Consider the following 20649-nt stretch of genomic DNA (forward strand, 5'->3'; position numbering starts at 1 on the left):
TCAATATTTGCATTATGACCTAAACCGTCTCTATATTAAGTATAGGAAACTCTTAAAATACTATAAATACTGAGCTGTTTAATAAAGGCATAATTCTAAGGCAATGTGAACATTTTGAAGGATGGGCCCTGTATATTTGGAGAATTGGAGAACAATGTCATTAAAACTCCTTGTGACACTGCACCCATATTAGTCACAGAGATATTATGATGATATGATTATGGTATAATTCTGATATATTTTATGCAAGATAAGTCATGTGAGGTGTCATTGGAAAGGTGTCATTATGATTTACTGAATACGATTATCCCATGTATCATTTTTGTATCTGAAGTTAGGAATATTGACTATGTATCTATATTACAAATGTGTTTATACCTGTGGAATGCCCACTAGGCAAAAGGCTCTCAGTCTAGGATGGCTGGCTGGGAAGGGCCCATTCAGGTTGAAGGGCCATTAGGAGAAACAATAGGCCTTAGAAGAAGCTTCTCTCTCACCAGGGAGCTTTCCTGAGGATGCTACAGACAGCTCTGACTCACGGCTGCTGTAACACTACAGAGACATGTGAACAGGTCACCTGGTACTGGACTTCATCTTGGAATGTCAATGTTTTTCCAGTGACTGGCGTGGGAACCACGTTTTTAAAGAAAGGTTTCCGGCCATTTGCAAAAGCTATTGAAGGCAGGGGAATGACATCATCAAGGTTCTTCACTGGCTCCCCGCCCAAGGAGACTCCTGGAAACACCTGAGGAACAAAGACTGAACTGGTGGAAGTGCTGGACCAAGGTAAAAGGATTTTTAGTCTGTGAATGGAACACCTGGGGTTTCCAAGCTGTAAGCCAGTACAACTTGCCCCTTAAGAATCTGCAGCCTGCTTGTATCATCACTTAGGGTGATGATCTGCTATTCATATCCAATCTCTTTAGTATAGTATATTAAGCTTAGTTTGTGTGTTTTGTTTATTTGTAGGTAATCTGCTTTGATCTGTTTGCTATCCCTTACAATCACTTAAAATCTATCCTTTGTAATTAATAAACTTGTTTTTGCTTTATTTAAAACCAGTGTGTGGGGGAGTGATAACCTGGGGCAGAAAGCTGTTGCATATTCTTCTCTACATTGAGGGAGGGGGTGAATTTCATGAGCTTACACTGTACAGTTCCCTGTGCAGCGTAAGATGGTATAATTTTGGGTTTACACTCCAGAGGAGGGTGTGTATCTGAGTAGCTGGGAAGTTTAAATGGAGCCTTCCCATGCAGAGCTGATCACAGCGTCTGCATGTAACTGCATCTGGGTGACCCCCTTCCTGTATGTGTGCTGGTTAAAGTGAAGGCTGGACACAGCAGTACAGTGTAAAGGGAGACCAGGCTTCTGGGTCAGGGGGGCTCAGTGGTACCCCAGTTTCAGGTGGCACCCCAGGGGGAACCAGTCACATGCCTTTCCTCATGCTTCTGAGCTCACAGGGTGGATATTAATGCTTGTAAAAAGGATCTGATTTATTTGGCCACGTGTGAGTGTGGATATCATGGCAGCACTAGATCCTGAACTGGAGAGAGAGAATTATTTTTGTCTCTCTCTTTTCTATGCTCAGAATGACATAACTATTGAACTGAACAATAGTCACCAAGGCATAAACGCCAGTAACCTCCTCACCATCGGTAGATCCTCTGAGGTTTTGTGCTCTGAAAGCTATGACATTTCAGACACAAAGGAGGCTCATGCCACTGAACCAGACCTAGATTACTTGGAGCAGTGAATGGCTTAGCAGCCTCTTTGCTCAGAACATTATGATTTGAGGCAGTATCCTTGAAAAAAAACACGTTAACCGAGCCAATGTGCTCCTCAAGGCACAAAATGTACCAGTCACAAGAGGCTGTCAGGTATATCTTCCTAGCATACAGATAATCCTGAATCCTCTAGGTCACTTCTAAGACATCCTTACTAAATATCAACACACACAAAAAATAAAAAAATCTCAACCCCTCTGAAGTCTATGGGTACGTCTACGCTGCAATTAGATGCCCACGGCTGGCCTGTGCCAGCTTACTCAGGCGGGAGGGACTTGGGCTAAGGGGTTGTTTAATTGTGGTGTAAACGGTTTGGGCTCAGCCCAAGCTCTGGGACCCTCCTACCTTGAAGGATTCTATACCCCGGTCTCCAGCTTAAGTGTGTCTAATATTCCCTTAGCCCTGATCCTACACCACAGAAATCAACAGGAGTTTTGCCACGGACTTCAACAGGAGCCAGATCAAGCCCTGAGGGTGAAGTTGACCCCTATAAAGAGGGAAAACATGAGGCCTACACTTCACTCAAGTCCACCTTGAGCACTACATGAGGTTTTCAATATGATTGAGTGGTGCATAAGCCTTGTGCTGACTCTGTGTTTAGGGGTTGTGAATTATATCCTTAATTGAGATTTCCCTACCTAGGCAGATGCCCATGAGACAGCATATAGTCTTAAAATAAGTTAGACATGACAGAGAATGGGTACTTCTGTCCAAAAGGAAAGACCTCATCTTCTGTAAGCCAAGAATTGATAGGCTAGGTAATGAACAAAATGTAGCCACAGGCTGCAATTACTCAGAGTTATATTACAACACATGGACCTGAACTTTCCCTGGAATACTTAAAGACTGCACTATGGGACTCTACTCATGATTGGAATTTAAGAGCTGAAGTCACATTCCATTCTGTTTTGAACAGGACATTTTCTATATATCTGTCCCCCAGTCTTGTTTTTGTTTGTTTAATGCTGTTAACACTTTGTCTTAAAGAAACAAAACCACCCTCTGCTTATTCCTATTCTAAATGTTACCCAATTTTTGTTATTTTCATTTAAATTCAATATTCTAGTCCCCTTTTCCCTTTCCAATGCATAATTTTTATATGGATTCTGCCACATTTACTCACGTGGAGCAACATCATACTGCACTAATACCCCCACCTTTTCTAATGGGACTATACATGGAGTAAGGTTCTTCAGAACCTGAATAAGGGCGGAAGAAATGGACTATTTGCTGTTCCTGGTTCTCCCCCTCTATTTCCACATGATTTTGTTTTAATAGAATCATATTAATCCACCTCCACTTTAAAAAATGGCTAATTTCTTTCTCCATTGCCTCCCATTATAGACCCCCTTTTTTTCCTCTTTCCCTCCTCCTCCTGTGAGCTACTATTCTCTGCCCACACTGTCTGGAGATAGAAATTTAGTATAGTAAAAAGAATCAGACATCCTCCTCTCATTCCTGGCAAAGCACAATTTAAGGTAGAAACCAAAGTGAGTGCACATGGACTACTAGGAGTAGGAAAGAACTGTGTCTCTCCTATTTTTTAAAAGATACCATAGAATTCTGGAGCCAACTAGGTTGCCTTGAACAAACCAGATATATAATCTGGGCCAAACCAATCAAGTGAGACACTAAAGGAGTTAAAAGGATGTGAAAAGGCCCATGCTGCAAATCAGAACAGAAAGCTCCTCAACCACTAGAAGAGGGTGAGCTTGCTAGACCAGTGGTTCTCAACCTTTCCAGACTACTGTACCCCTTTCAGGAGTCTGATTTGTCTTGCGTACCCCCAAGTTTCATCTCACTTAAAAACTACTTTCTTAAAAATCAGACATAAAAATAAAAGTGTTATAGCACATTACTGAAAAATTACTCACTTTCTAATTTTTACAATGTACAGTAATTATAAAATAAACCAATTGGAATATAAATATTGTACTTACATTTCAGCATATAGTATATAGAGTAGTATAAACAAGTCATTGTCTGTATGAAATTTTAGTTTGTACTGACTTCGCCAGGGCTTTTTATGTAGCCTGTTGTAAAACTATGCAAATATCTAGATGAGTTGACGTACCCCTGGAAGACCTCTAAGTACCCCCAGGGATACACGTACCCCTTGCTGAGAACCAATGTGTTAGACATTAATTGAATCAGAATGTCCTAACTTATGTGTAAAACCCTCCCCTTGAAAATATGCAGTGCAGTAAAAATCCCACAAGAGTGAGCCAATGATGGATGATCATTGGACTCATTTAAAAAAACCCACAAGAATGAGCCAACAATCAAACTGGCAATAAGTGACAAAGTCAATATTAATAAGCTAGATACCACCATAAAACAGGCAACTACACACTCTTCTGTTACAAAACCTGAGCTTTCTGGGGAAAAAGAAAGGATCAGACCTGAGGGATCACTGCCAAAGCTCGTGACACCGAAGTGCCTTAAGGTAAAAAATATCCAATATCAGCACTACACAATTCATGTTCTAGTTAGAAAAGTGGAGACACCTTTTTCATCAGGTGTAGTTGATTGTTATTGAAAACAGTTTCTTGCATTCTGAATGTATTTCATGACAGGCCAATAACTAGCATAGATCACGACAAGTAAGGTAGAATCTGACACAGAAATTTGAGCTAGATTTAGGAAAACATACAGTACCGCTGTGTACCTGAATTGTCCAGTATTACAATTTTAATGTGTTTCCTCTCTCAACCCCATAGAGACTGAGAACAAGATTTTAACAAGTCTTGTAATTGTGGGTTCCCAACTTCAGACACCTTAAAGGAACCTGATTTGCAGAGGCTGGGTATACAACACTTTCTGAAAGTCAGGTCTCTTTAAAGTGTCTCAAGTTGGAAACCTGAAGTCATTAGTGACTTTTGAAAATTGTAGCCTAAAAATGTAATGGGCATGCAGGTCCACCTCTAGCTGTTTTGACTCTGAGGGTTGAAAATATTTTCAGTGCCCCACCCACACAGCAGCAGGGCCCCAAAAAATAAAAATAAAGGCCGGCCAATCAGAGCAGAAGGGAAAATAGCCCAGCAGCATGGTGGTGCCCTCTGGAAGTTGGCAACCGAGACCACCTTGCTTGCCCACCCTGTGGGTATGTGTGGCACTCTGTACCTCAAAGCAGCACCCTGGAACCCCCAAATTCACCACTGGCATATAATTATGATGTGTTTTGTACAAAGCATGCCTTGTGAGGTATCATTTTTAAAGTACTGATCTGTTGAACATTAATATCCTGTTCGATTGTATGTGTTGTCATTGTATGTGAGGTTATGAAGTTTTTCTATGGGTGTATTACTGAAATATATTGTGAGGTTGGGAACACCCATAACCAGCCTTTTAGGTACAACAATGGAGTAGCCAGATGCACTGATGGCCCATTGAAGGGAATCCACTCTCCCAGTGATCATCTCAGAAGACTTCTCAGAGAGAGCACAGAGAAAATGGAGACTGCTTGACCCACACCATAGCAAAAGATCTTTCCAGAAAGCTGGAAGAAATTATAAAGAGGGGAAGTGACATCATGACTTGGCCTCACTCCCCGCACAACTCAACACCTGGAAATACATCTGGAGGACAAAGACTTTGAACTGGGGAGGGAGGTCCCAGGCTGGAAGGCAGTTCCAGCCTGTGTATTAAAGATCTGTGACCTGACTGTACCATCTATCAGGTGAGAGACTGCTTGATTCAAATCCTGTTTAGTTTGTAGAACTCAGACTGAAAATTTATTTTTATTTCTTTGGGTAACCAATTTGATTTCTACACTTACTACTTAAAATCTGTTTTTCTGTAGTTAGTAAATCTGTTTTATATTTTATCTAAAATAGTGAGTTTTGGTTAAAGTGCTTGGGAAATCTCAGCTCAGTTTACAAAGGCAAGTGTGTGTCCTCTCCACATTGACGGAGGGGTGGACTGGGTAATGAACTTGCACTGATAAGGCTTCTGACCAGGGCAAGACAGTATAGTTCTGAGGTGTAAGGCTGGGGAACTGGGGGGCACTGACTGAAGCCTCTCTGTTGTTGGTTCATGAGTGGCTGACAAAGCATTCATGTAACTCAGTTGGGTATATCCCTGCCTGTGAATGTCTGTGTAAGTGCAGTACTTGCCACAGGTCTGTAGCCTGGCAACAGCAACACAGAGTGAGAGGGATACCCCAGGTTGGTGAGATTGAGGGCTCAGCAGCCCACACTGCATCCCAAGAAAAACGGTCACAGTATGTATTGGATAATCACTGACAGAGGTCTTGTAACCACTGGTAGAGTCAGAGTGTAAAACTATATACAATGTCATCCAGTAAAAAGTAACAATACAAGTGAGTTGCATCATACACGCATTTAACTTTCGCAAATTCAACAATACGCGCTCGGCAAAAAAAAAGAAAAACAACAAGAGACCTGTAAATAGTGCGGGCGATTCCGCCCACCATTTCACTCAATGAGCGTATGCCCCAGAGTGAGCGTGAGATGGGAGAGATGAATCTGCTGTTCCCTCAGTCAGTCTCAATTCCCGCGTGTGTCTCATAGTGTGAGCATCTCGCTGCGCTGAGTGTGATTCTAGTGTTTAAAGACACTGTACATATTTTTCATATAATATGGTCCCTAAACACAAGCCAACTACTTCATCGGGTGCTCAACCAAAGAAACAGCAATATGTTCCAATGCTGGAGGAAAAACTGGCTGTGTTGGACTTATTGCGAGACGGTATGTCGGTCTCCAATGTGGCTCATAAATATGGCCACAACGAATCTAGCATCGGTGCCATCAACGTTCGAGAGAGAGAAATTCGTCAAGAAGTGGCATCAAGTGCTCCAGTAACTGCTAAGGTGACGAGCCAGGTGCATGATAAGACTTTAGTGAAGCCTAAAAAGGCATTAAACTTATGGCTGGAAGACACGAACCGTAAATGTGTGCCTATCGATGACAACACATTGTGAGAAAAGGCTCTTAGCCTCTATGCGCTGTTCAAACCTCCCGCCGAAGAGGGACAGCCTTCTGATGAGAAGGAATTCAAAGCCAGCCAAGGTTGGCTTAACAGTTTTAGCAACCGCTTCAACCTCAAAAACGTGCAAACTACTGGTGAAGCTGCATCTGCAAATGAAGAGGCAGCAAAAGCCTACCCCGAACAATCAAAGAAAAGGGCTATCTTCCGGAACAAGTTTTTAATACTGACAAGACTGGGCTCTTCTGGAAAAAATGCCCAACCGCACTTACACTTCGAAATCAGAAAGAAAAACTCCTGGCTTCAAAGCAGTTAAAGACCATGTGACTGCATTTTTTGTGGCAATGCACCTGGGCATTTAATAAAGCCAGGCTTGCTCTACAGGGCTGCAAATCCCCGTGCCCTAAAAGGCAAGAACAAAAATCTCCTGCCTGTGTTCTGGCAATCAAATAAAAAGGCTTGGGCGACGGCAGCATTATTTCTGGATTGGTTCCACAAGTGTTTCATTCCGGAGGTCAAGCGGTACCTCGAAGAGAAAGGACTTGACTTTAAAGTGTTGCTGATCGTAGACAATGCTCCTGGCCATCCTGAGGCATTCCAGTTTGCACATAACGACGTTGAAGTTGTCTTTCTCCTCACCAATACCACCTCCATCCTCCAACCTCGCGACCAAGGCGTGATTCGCTGTTTCAAGGCCAAGTACACGAGGCTTACGCTAACTTTAGAACCTAACCCCCGCATAAGACGTGACTCCACTGTATTAGCATATTCCTAACGTTTGAAAATGAATGGGACATCTATAGGATTCTGCAAAACTGTCAACTTTCATGCAAGTTCCAACTGTCTTTTGATTTCTCAGATGGCACTGTATACCTGGAAAAAAAGCTTATGGACACAGAATCATGGATCATGAGTCCCAGGAGTGTCTTCAGAAGTTGTCCTGAATGTGGAGGAGGCAGAGGTATTATTAACCTCCCTGCGTTGTTTACATTGATCTTCCTGTGAAGTAGATTTGCTCTATCATTTGTGATCGATCCTCCCTGGATTCCAGGAATGTCCCCATATGCTATTGTGCCAGATTCTAAAGTGACTCCTAAAAGTGCTCTGGGAATCAGCACATAGGATTCTGGTGTGTATGTGCAGGGGACTACCTGTGAGGGACTATGGGTTTACAATGTGAGAAAGATTGAGAACCCCTGGCTTTAGAGTCAGTGGAAAAGTTAACCAATCAAGGACCCATAAGGAGTGGTACAAAATAATGCCATGAGACAATATACCATTTTTAAGCTTTTCTTTATCTGTGCAACTCCTTTTGAATCTGGAGAAACTGCAGAGACAAAAGTCTCTTGCTTGAACTATACCACCACAAAAAAGCTAGATCTGCAATGCCAAAGCACATTACACCTCCCCTAGATAGTAGTGCTCGCAAGGAGCCCCATTTTATAAAAATAGTTTTTTTCCCCATTTATAAAAATAGTCTCCGTTTTCCAAAAATTAAAATCTCAAAATCCTTCAAAACCATTCAGCCATAACTTCCAGAACAGACAATAAGGTGGGGGACAGAAACAAATGAGGGCTAGAAGCAAAGTACTACTGATGTGATAGATTCCAGATCTCATCACTGCTAGCGTATACAAGCGGTAGTAATACCATTAATTATTTCTACTGCAGTGGTACACAAGGATCCCAAGCAAGAATTAGGACTCCACTGTACTAGGCACTGCACAGACAGCAAAGAAAGTCCCTGCTACAGAGAGCTCACAATGTAGGATTCACAAAAAGAAAAGGAGTACTTGTGGCACCTTAGAGACTAACCAATTTATTTGAGCATGAGCTTTCGTGAGCTACAGCTCACTTCATCAGATGCAAGTCATGCAAGATGTAGGATTCAGTCAATTACTCAGCAGGTGAATAAGCAGACAAATGGGAAGTGATAAGACAGAGGTGTGGGAGAACAGGGTATCAGTGGAGAGTCACCGTAAATACACTGACAGCCACTAGCTTTGTTCTTATCTGCCCCAATCAATATACCACATCACAACACTTTCCAAAATTATACCAGATATATTGCTCATTCTCTTTCCTCCACAGTCAGAAAGGGCTGATTTTTGGTGCTTTGTGAATTTTTATTTAATGTGTTATTGTGGGAAATGTAGGTTAAAGAAGTGTGTTTTATATTTGGCTCTGAAAGCAGAGAAGTAAACGTTTGTCTTATCTTCCAAGACTTCCAGGATCATGAGTCCATTGCGGGAGGTTGAACCTATGTGCTAGATCTGTGCCACAATTGCTCTTTAGTATATCCCAAAGCAAGTAAGTGCTATTTTTCCCCTAGTCTTCTGTTCCTTTACAGAAATTGTTCTTTATCTTGCAGTATCACTGAAAGACTACAATATTAAGCTATTGCTTACATTTCATTAAAGTTTTCTACCGGTCCTTCATTTTCCTATAGAGTCACCATTGTCTACTTATGGTATTAAAAAAACGGATTTGATATTCATTGAGGCAGGCCATTTTTATTAGCGGCGAATGTAACCAGTTATCAGCGGGCGGGATTGAACCTGGGACCTCTGAAGCTTAGTATATGAGTCTCTACTGCATGAGCTAAAAGCCACACAGCTTTTGGCTAAGGCTGTAGCAGATTCATTAATCTTTAAGTGATCTAGGTGTCACTAGAGGGGGACAGAGCACCACACCCAGCAGGCATGGGTTACACAAACAGCTAGTGAATTCATAATTCACAGCCCAAACATTTGACTCTTTCACAGGAACATTATTAAAAGGATTTCACAAACAGATACATATGCTACAACCTACAGTTCTTTGACATTTTTTGAAATAATTTCCTATTAATTATTATTATTATACCAGAGGAATGTAAATAAACAGATTGCCTGCTTTTCTCTTGGGAAACTATCTTACACTGGCCCTGCACTCTGTATTACTGAGAGTAACAACGTTATGTTGTTAGAATGGGTATTTTCAAGATCACTAACATGTGACGGTCTTCTAGTACAGGATATATGCCACTCATAACTTCTCTGCTTTTTAAATAAAAGCTCAAAAATGATTATTTCTTAATATTCTAGGGGGAAAAATATTCAAATAGCTTAATAATTTTCTTGGAAATATAGCTATATTTTGTCCATTCTAAAGAAGATCAGCTTTCAAGCATCCTTTAAAAACTACAGTCCTGCGGCAGAATAATTCCTGTGTTGAAAGAATAAAGGATGAACAAATAATGTACATAGTTCCCTTTTGTAGGAAAGGTTAATCAGTCAGTCTGCTGAAAAAATTACATATGCAGATGTGCTTGATATTCTACTTAGGTTAAAATGGGTAATTTATCTTAAGCCAGTGGTAAAATGCATTGTTCCTTAAAAAGTGTCAATCTTGTCTCACACATCTAGAAAATGTGAGAAAACATAATTTTATTAAGTTAACCTTCATTACCGACTCAAATCTTTCAAAAAGTCTATGCCTATTCCTTTCATCTGAGCAGACTAAGTGGCCTTTTGCATAAGACAACAAAGCTGTCACATTCAATCTTACTTACACACAACTTTGATCACAATAGGCCCTTAGATAAATACAGCTCTAATTAAAATTTAGACAAGTATGATAGTTGCAGATTAGGGTAGCATCAATTTACTGTATTACAACTCAGGGCGATCAGAAACTCCCAGGTCAATAATGATCAAGCTATCCTGCTCTATATTGGACCATTCACTCATTCCCAGTGCTCTCCAGAATAGAATGGCAAGTTCTCCAGCGGCTGACGAGTCATTCAGATTATTGGGTTGTGGCCATAATGACATGTTGTCTAGGAATCAAGTCTGAATAACTTCTGAAGCATTGTAAATGTACAGTGTTAAACTCTTTCTAATTCTTTACAGGCAGATACTGGAAATAAAACTCAAATCTCTATTTTAAATAGTCATTTTCAAAGCCACATTCCTTGCACTCCTTTCTATTCTGTTGTCTGATACAGAAAGTTCAGAAATGAATAGCAGCTCTCTTCTCTGGACTGGGCTGGTGGAGACCATTCCTCATCCTGACTGTATCTAAATATATATCTCACAGGGCTGCCCAAACATGGCAGGGTCCCATTTGCAGATGGACGTCAACTAGCCCCTCTAGAACATTGGCAGTTTCAAGTTCACCACTTATATTTCCCTCTCCAACAATTCCTTGGCTTCCTCTACCACAGGTGTCTTTGGAGCTTGTTGGGGCAAAGGGATAGATGTCAGTGGAAAGCCCGGGCTCAGGTTCAGGCTGAGCACCGAACCCAAATTCAGCATGAATGAGTTTGAGATCTGAAGAGAATATTTCACACGGCTCTGGTCTGTTGGAGCATTTAGGCTGCCAGCACAAAAAAAAACCTACCTTAAACAGATGTTTAATGGACAAACAAGCTAATGATCTATATAATTAACAAAGTTTTAGAAACTTTGGGGTAAGCTACTATTTCTCATTCAATGATAATAAAATAAACTAAGTTATGGTTCATAAATCATGTGCATTTTTTATTCCCTCTTAGAACCTTTCATTAATATATTTGTTTCTTGCATGGACTAATTCCCAAAGTTTCTCTGATGCCATATAAAAAGGGGTCCCACAGGACGAACTTTTCTAACTATACATAAATGGCTTTGGGAAAACTATGAAACTAATATAATGGAAACCTTTCTTTCACCACATTGATTCTATATCCACATTTTTTCAAGGGCCATGTCTGAAGTATATATGGAATTCATACAGCTAAAATAGACCCATCTGGAAACATCCATGATATAAGCTAAACTGGATGGAATTAGAAGCGAAGATATCTATTCTTAGGACACTTATAACAACATCAACAAACTGACACCAGCACTGTGCAAGGCTGGTATGCCCACATTACTGAGTTTGTCTCTCAGTTTGTCTCCTATACAAGTGCAATCAATACCACAATGCAAAATGAAGGCACACAGTTTGCAAAAACAGCCCTTATATGAATTTCTCAGCTCAAGAATATATATATTTGAAACTGGATACATTTTAATTTTTGAACAAATGGAGTTTTCAGCACCATGGGCGATCAGAGCTCCTGTATACAGTGTATTTATCTGAAATATAATTTCATTCCCCATAGCAAGTGGATGTCAATGAGAATCAGAATTACAAAAGGGGTTCAGCCATGTGATTAAGTTGTATGAATGGGGAGGAAGACAGGGATATTAAATACTCTTCAAAACAGCTGCTCTAGGTAAGGTACAAACAGTTAATATTTAATATGTGACTTCATATTTTCCTTTTTTTTTTTAAACTTGAGCAAAGAAAAAGATAAAACACTAGCATGGTCCCCTTACATACACTGTATGATGACAGAGACAAGGGCTATGTTTGCTTTAAAAAACCCTACCTGGAGAGCATTTTCATACTGAAAGTACAATTCTAAGAGCAGAAATTTCAATTACCATAGATTTCTGCATACTAATCTGGTACGTTCAAGTTCATTTACAGGCACAATCAAGCTTGTGCTGAAGTGTGACGTGTCTTATGACGCTGTCCCTCAGGGCCACCATTAAGCGCAATCACTAAACACCTAAACTGACAGTTGGCTGCAGAAAGCTTCTGGAACTCAAGAGGACTGGTAATGAGAATCTTTGATGACCCTTGTAACAGCCAATGCCCCAAAGGGAGGAAAATGGGATTTGCTGGTGTCGGAGACACATGCGGCACCAAAGCAAACTCTGGTGAGGTACCAGGCATGGGAGTGGATACTATAGTTAATTTAAGTTGCTGCCTCCAATGGATGTCACCTCTACAGCAAACAAGACACTGAGCAAAAAATGTCCACAATGAGTTGGAAAAGAAATAGGGTAACGAATATTAACTATAATTGGCAGCCTACTGGAGTGCATCTGTAAAGATTCAAGATATGGCATGGAGACCAGAGGTAATTTATTTAAAACGTTTATGCAAAAACTATATAAAAAGCTTTTGAGTGATTTACTGCACTAGTCCCATTGAATTTCAATGGGATGTGCTCCTAACGCATGCAGATGCTTTTGAAAATCTCACCCAACACCATCATTAGTTCTACATCCTTAGTAGCCTTATTACATGTGCAAGAGTTTCAGACTTCCTCCATATATAAAAAAAATCATCTGCAGTTCATGGCCATCAGTTTACTTCTGGGTCTCAAAAAGCCCACTATCTACCTTGATGGATTAGTGTCAAGTGGCATGATGACAGAGGCAGAGAGAAGCATATTGTGACAGGAAACAGCATGCCAAAGTAGCATAGTCTGATTTATTGCTGCCATCGCAGCGCCATATACTAGAATCTCTGCAGAAGAGGTATCGGTTATATTAGCAGTATTGTATGAACATGGGCAAGAGAGGTTATCTTACAAGCAAATATGTCTGAACAGATACCAAGAAAAGGGATAATGGAACAAAGGCAAGGGTTTTCCTTCCACTCATCTATGATACCTGGTTTGGATAATATTTTGTTTTACATACAACTATTTATATTTATTGAGCCAAATTCCTAATTTCATTCTGCTGATGTAATAAAAACTGCCCACTGAAATTTGCATAAGGACGTTTTTAAGATTAGATTTTTACCCATTGGACTGAAGAAAAGTGTCTTACCATACAAGTGTCTAGATCCTCCAAACGTTCTATCTCAGTCAAATCTTCTACTGTGATGGTGGAGCGCTTAGTTGGTTTCTCTTCAGCTAATTCAATCTCCAGTGACTCCTGATGTGGAAGTGGTTTACCACGTCTGGTCAAATGGTCAGCCTAGAGACAAGGATCAAGAGATGAAACTACTGATCAGAAATCTTTAAAAACAAACAACAAAAACTAAACAGAGTGGTTGTGCACTGCAGGTGATGATAGGTGGTGAACAATGGGTGAGCTCAACTGTTTGCATCGGAGGCCCTCCCGCATCTTCCTGTAGAACTATTCCCTCATCACACAACACTGGATGGTAGGGAAGGAGGAGGGGAGAAAACAGGGCTAATAAGAGAGAATCACATAGTAAGAGATTCTGCTTATCTGGACTGTGGAAATAAAATCACCCAAAGGAGGAAAAAACCTCATACCATACCTAATATTTCTAAGCCATTTCATTTAAAAACTACTGTGACGAATGTACAAATTGCTAGCATACTCAACTGGTGAAAAAAAGGAGGATTGAATGATTTTCACTAATAAATGTAGGAATCAAAAGTGCTGCATCTTTTCTAATATAAAAAAATGTGCGGGCAAAATGGGGTAATTATTTTGGACCTCATTATGATGGATAATGAAGAATGAATCACTGGACTGGAAGCTAGTGGCTGCCTACGGCCCAGTGATCCTGATTTGATTATATTTAATATGGGCAAAACAGAAGACAACACTTGGTGTTTTAAAAGGGCTAATGTCTCACAGCTGGGGAAAATCATGAGTAAAACTGATTGGGATGTTCTTTAAGAAGAGTTCTTTAAGAAGAGTTTATTAGATGGCCAAAAAGCCATGAAATATAATCAAGAAAAAGGACAATTTGGGGTAAATGTAAATACTATATTTTTACAATAATTATATCTAAATAAATATTATATCTAATTGCTGCCTTCACTTCTCGCTGAACCAGGATGGTATTTACTCAAAGTTACCCTGTTTTTCTCTCAAACAAATAGAAAAAGGGGGAATTATATAGCAATCAGTATAAATTAGAAATTATGAAGTGTAGAAAATTAATAAGGGAAGCTAAAGACATCAGGGATAAATCTATGTCTGGCAGGGCTAGGGAGGAGTTTTTAAAAAAAGTATACTAGGAACAAAATAAATCTAAAAACAGTATCAGGCCATAACTAGAAGGAGATATTAAAATGGTTAATGATGCAGAGAAGGCAGAAGTGTTAAATAAATATTCCTGTTCTATATTTGAAAAGAAGTAGGATCATGGACTCATATCACATGAGGATGATGAAGTACTTTAGTAACAAAGGAGGATGTTAAACAGCATCTATTCAGGACACATTTTTAAATCAGTAGGCCCGGATCACTTGAGCCCAAGAATCCTAAAAGAGTTGGCTAAGAAGCTCTCTGGCCCACTGAGGTTAAATTTTTAATGAATCTTGGAATACCAGGAAAATTCCAGAACACTGGAAGAGCATTAACATTGTGCCAATATTCCAAAAGGGTAAGTGGGACTACCAGGGTAACTATGGGCCAGCTAACCTGACATCTATCCTAGGCAAAACAACAGAAAACCTGATATGGAATTAAATTTATAAGGAATCAAAGAATGGGAATATAATTAATGCCAGTCAATATGGTTTTGAGGAAAATACATCTTGTCAACTGAACCTGATTTTGTTTTTTGACGAGATGACATGCTAGGTTGATAAAGGTAACTGCATAAAAGTAACAAATACTTAAATGAACAGGGCAGTCATACAGAGCAATCCAGTATGAGCCCATTCAAATAAAAGATATTTTACTACAGACAAATGCAAGGTTATTAAGGAACCTATATTATTAAGGAACAAAGAGTGCAGGCCATATCTACAGAATGGGAAACTCTATCCTGGAAAACAGTGACTCTGAAAAAGACTTATGGTTCATAATGAACATGTAATTGAACATGAGTTCCCATTGTGCTGCCGTGACAAAAAGGGTTAATGACATCCTTGGCGATGTAAACAGGGAAGCAGTGAGTAGGAATACAGAGGTGATTTTACCTCTGTATACAGCATTGGTGAGATGGATACTGGAATACTATCCACATTTTAAAAATATATTGACAAATTAGAGCGGAAGCAGAAGAGATACACAAATTTGAGGACTGTAGAGAACTTCTTACAAGGGTCTCTGGCATGGTCTATACTAAAAACTTATATCAGGATAGCTATATTGATCAGGGGTGTGAAACCTACAGTGTAGATGCACCTGTGCTTAGAGAAGAATGCTTCTATCAATATAGCTAACTTTGTTTGGGGAGGTGATGTTCCTACATTGGCAGAAAAACTTCTTCTGACAGTGTAAGCGGCATCTATGTTAGGGGACTATACTGGCATGGGCTCTGTAGTATAGACATAGCTTTATCAGCTCAGTCTGTTTATTTTATCTAAAAGAAGATGGAAAAAGTTACCTTAATGGGGAGAAAATACTGAGTTTTAAAGGGCTTTTTAGTTTTACAGAGAAGGGCATAACAAGAACCCATGGCTGGAAGCTGAAGTCAGACAAATTCAAATTAGGCACAAATTTTTAATGGTGGGGGTAATTAAGCATTGGAAAAACTACCAAGGCAAGTGGTGGATTCTCCATTTCTTGATGTCTTCAAGTCAAGACTGAATGCCTTTCTGGAAGATATGCTTTAGTCCAACACAAATCATTGGGCTCAGTACAGAGGTAATGATCTCTGAAATACAGCAGGTCAGTCTAGGTGATCTAACTGTCACTTTTGGCCTTAAAATATATGAAACATAATGCTTAGAATGTTGACCTGAAAATGTTCCCTGCTAATGTTAACACTGACAAAGGGTATAATAAGAGAAAAGTATCCATTACACCTCTGTGGTTTGTATTACTTGAATCAGTTTAAGATGTTTGTCAATACAGGATCTCATTTTGGATTCGCCTTATGATGAACTGTCAATAGAAAATATCTAAAGTTAGTATTTTAAAGATTGTGAGCACATTCATATGGGAAGCATGAGAAGAAGAGGATGGTGTGAAGGGAGAACACTGAACCCAGTTTCAGTCCAGGGTCAGAATTGAAACTGTGTGGGTACACTCTACCAAAATGTGCCCACCAGTTGATCGCATAGGTTTTTTTATGATTGTCTTTTTCTGTGTGCTTTGCATACAGTGGCATCTTTTCCCACTCAGAAGAACTGATCCAATATATTTTTCTGGACCAAGCTTTCTGACTGATGGCCCAACAATGTTCACAAACATCAGGGCAGCCATCTGGGAACTGAGAGGCTGCAGTGAGCAGTATGCATGCTGTCACTGATGTTGCTGAATCTTCTTTCACGTTCAGCTGTGGAATAGGAATCATTCCCATCCTGTTTGCAGTCTCCTTGGGTTCCTCTAATTGGCGTCTGCTGGCTTCTCTCCAGTCAGGGTCTCTTCAGTTCAGATTTAGGGGCTTTTTTCTGCTCCAAGATCTTGTGTTGGGTTTATCTGGCAGGGAGCTGGTCTCAAGTCTGGATTTCTGCTGTGGTCCTCCTGCTTCCCAATTCAACCCAGCCGAGAGTTGTTGCTGGTTATTTTTAAACAGTCAGTCCTCATCAGTAGTGGTGACTTTGGCCCCTTTGGGGTTGCAGTAACAGTCCTCCTTGGGGCAACAGTCCGATAACAAATCAGATCTCTCTCTTGTGCTTCTTTCTCTGGATTCTGCCTTGGGCTTAGAAGAACTTTCAGGATTCTGCTGATGTTTGAATTTGGCAGTAAAGATCCCTGATTGGTCACTGATGCAACAGAGTCACTTGCTGCCAGGCTGGCCCAAGATAGTGGCCAGCAAGTGGTAAAAAAAATTGTGACATTGTGTTGTATGCCCACTAAATACCATAATCAGAGACCTGGTTGCAATATAAAATGAAATGTGACACTACACTTAATATTGTGTATGATTTTAAAGCTCCAACATAGAATGGGAGATAGGTTGACCTTGGGCTTAATATGGTTTAGGGCAATTTGAATTTGCTTGTTACTAAAGCAATCACACTTGAAACAAAAGTTTCTGTTTGAGATTAGCCTTTCATAATCTCAGAAAGGACTCTACATGAATCCTCAGCTGTTTTTAATTATACTTGGTGTAAAATTTCCCCTACATGTAAAATTTGTTGCATATTTAATAAGCCTTAAAATTAATGTTTTTAATGAAATTCTCTCTCTCCAGGGTCCTTAACATGCCAGTACTATAGAAAACAAGGTAGACACAGATCTAACTGGATAGTTCCTAGGTGGAACTACTGTTTTTCTCCAAATGTCTGTGCATGCAATAGCTTTATACTTTGATCTACAAAGGAAGCATTTCATAACAGCAGGAGCACCAATAATAGTAAAACAAATCTGTCTTATATTGACAATACTGCCAATACTGCTCCTACGCTTGGAGCGTTGACTCTCAGTGGAACTTTGGGAAAATTTTGGAAATTTGTTTTTTTTTTTTTTTGCTATTGCTGCCAGTCTTTTTATATAGCTCTGTGCAATCCAGCATTAGCTACTCCCACCCTCATCAAACTTGGGTCTGAGTCCAATAATTTACTTCCCTCTCCACTAAAAATAACATTTAACGTACAGGAGCCCATAAACTGATCTGTAGACATACAGCACTATTTCTTCTCTAATCTTCAGGAAGCAGGTACATCGACAGTTAAGTGGTTGACAGCAGAACGTCTTCCAGTAAATAGCTGAACATTTTATCTTCTACATAGATACATCTTCCAGTCTAAGACCTCACATTTCTGAAGTAGCCTCAGAATATGCACTGGTTTGGGAAGTAAGGTCTCTACAGCTTGCTCCACAGTCTCCTACAGAACGAAATCTGACTTTATTTCAATCGCAATGCCTAATGTCTCACCGCGACAGCCAGTAGTTGTCTCCTTAACTAGTGAATATATGTTCTTGCAATGGCCATTTTTGGTTTCAGATGTGATAATTCATACAAGAGATAGTAAGGCAGCTAAATAATGCAGCTTCTTCTGTGGCTGTTTTCGCCTTAAACTAGGACTACTCACCTTATGACCATGTTTCAAATGACGCTGCTGATGAAAATTAGGCAGATTTAGAAATGCAGTTGTGAGAAGAAGAAAGTGAACAAGTCATGAATGCTGTGGTGGGGGTAAGACACCCTGAACTACTTGGACTGGTGCAAACACTCACCAGTTTATGATGGCAATGTGAAAGTGCATCCAGGATTTCATCCACAATTCGGTCAGATAGGAAAGACGCCACAGTCAGCTTCACTTCGCTGCGTGAACATTGAAAATGAGAACAGAGTAACTTTCAATTCACACAAGAGAACTTTGCCATCCCTTACAGCACTAGCTCTATGGGTGTGAAGATTATCTGTGAGTCTGCCACTGTCTTTGAGAATGAAACACAAGAAGGTGCAAGTAGAAGGACTGAACCCTTCAAAAATAACTCTCAGATCCTGCAATACACACAAGAACTCCTGGACCATTTTCAACCTGCTTCTAACATTTTTCTAATGGCAGAAACAAAAACATCTGGCTAAGGGACAATTTAATAAGAACTATATGGTCAGATTTGCTTACGAATAATACATGCGTTGATGTTAGAGAAGACAAATCTGGTCTGGAGTGAATTCAGACAGTCTTACCTGTTTAAGGCTTGTTTTACCTAACAATTAGTCTCTATACACATTGCCCTGTCTCCTTTTTGTACCCTTCTGTCAGCTAAATGGCAATTGTATTGTTTCTGCAACCTGCCATCACCATTCCTGGGATGCAAACTGTTTGTGCTTTTGCTTTAAATAACTAGTTCCTGCCTTACAAATTTTGTTTCAGCCAGTCCCATGTATTTAGCATTCAACAAGCATGTGTGGAACACAGACTCACTGATAGATTTAACACGTCAGCGCTGTATACACTGGGCTTGCCCCTTCACTGCAACGAGTATGAGTTACTATACTCTAGTTACTCCACTCGGGCACACTTAGCTCTGGTTAGAGCAGCCACACTGCAAAAACACACTCAAGTCACACATGGTTTGTTAATCCTGCAGCTGGGAATGAGCCTCCCTGCCCAGGCAGACAGACTTGAGCTAGCACTAAATATAGTAGTGTGGACACTGTGGCTCTGATTGCAGCTCAGACTCTCACGCCCACCCGACACTCTGGGTCTGAGCTCAGGTTGCCAGACTGAGTCTCCGTAGGAGCCAGTAGTAGTCCACACGGCTAGTTTTAGCATGCTAGCTCAAGCCCCTCTAGTGTGAGTCTGTTCGCCTGCGTTGGGAGACTCACTCGCAGCTGCAGTGTAGATATACCCGCAGAGTGACTTGATTAGCACACTGATTGGATTAGCAGTGGAGCTCACTTGAGCTGCAGCTTGCAGTGGCATCCCCAATCCATTACTAGCTTGTGTGTCAGCATCACCTCAGCTTCAAAACCACCCACTCCTCCCAGCATGGGCCAGCTAACAAGGATTTAAAACACCACTTATTTGACTTAGAAATGCGTGTTTGTGGATGGGAGTTGGGTTGTGTGCTTGCTATACCTCAGGCTAACACTGCAGTGAAGACAAGCCCACAGAAACCAACATTACATTAGATTTGTACTTGGTGTTGCGGTTTACCACTCTCTTTTCATGGAAATGAAACTTTTTTTTCCAGCTTTGACTGTCATCACACATCTTTAGATGGTGACTGTTCCGTCTACACACACACAGAGAAATGTTTCACTATTTGTTCTGATGTTAGTAGTAGTAAGTATTCCCAGAGTGCAGAAGTCTCCAGAATTATACTAATTCATGGAGCCCAAATCTTGAAACAAACTCTAGGTAACCAACCAACATGCTGTAGGCAAAAGATGTACAGTGGCCCTTTTGAAGACATTAAATGGTTAACCCTTTGATGCCTTGAGTCAGAATTTCCCTAGGTTAAACTTCTCACAAAATGCAGAATTTAAAATTGGTTGCAGCAAGGATTTATTTATCTCTAACCCCCTTTATTTTCTTCCCTATTTGCAAGAAGAAATCTCACAGGGATGAATAAATACAAACTTTCTATTGTGACTGAATTTGTTTTCTGGCATGCCCAAGGCTCATTTTTACAATATAGTAATACCCTATTAAATAGAGAGATTACTATATTTACTGTATAATATTTCTGTAACAAAAGCTCACGGTTGTAATGATTACAACTTGGTTTCTGATATGGTAACATGGCAACGATTTGTAAACCTGTCAAAC

At 40.2% G+C, this 20649-nt stretch overlaps 1 protein-coding gene across 4 annotated transcripts in view; it reads right to left on the reverse strand.

The window, feature by feature from the left end:
- CARMIL1 (capping protein regulator and myosin 1 linker 1) overlaps positions 1–20649 on the reverse strand; it is a 256037-nt gene that overhangs the window by 45258 nt on the left and 190130 nt on the right. For all 4 annotated transcript variants that reach the window (XM_048840027.2, XM_048840028.2, XM_048840029.2 and 1 more), the window contains exons 28-29: positions 18602–18689; positions 13370–13519 (exon numbers count right to left, since the gene is read on the reverse strand). In XM_048840027.2, the coding sequence (XP_048695984.2) occupies positions 13370–13519; positions 18602–18689 (238 nt within the window). The remainder of the gene's footprint in view (positions 1–13369; positions 13520–18601; positions 18690–20649) is intronic.

This window comes from Caretta caretta, chromosome 2 (genome assembly GCF_965140235.1).
Source record: "Caretta caretta isolate rCarCar2 chromosome 2, rCarCar1.hap1, whole genome shotgun sequence".
Classification (NCBI taxonomy): Eukaryota; Metazoa; Chordata; order Testudines; family Cheloniidae; genus Caretta; species Caretta caretta.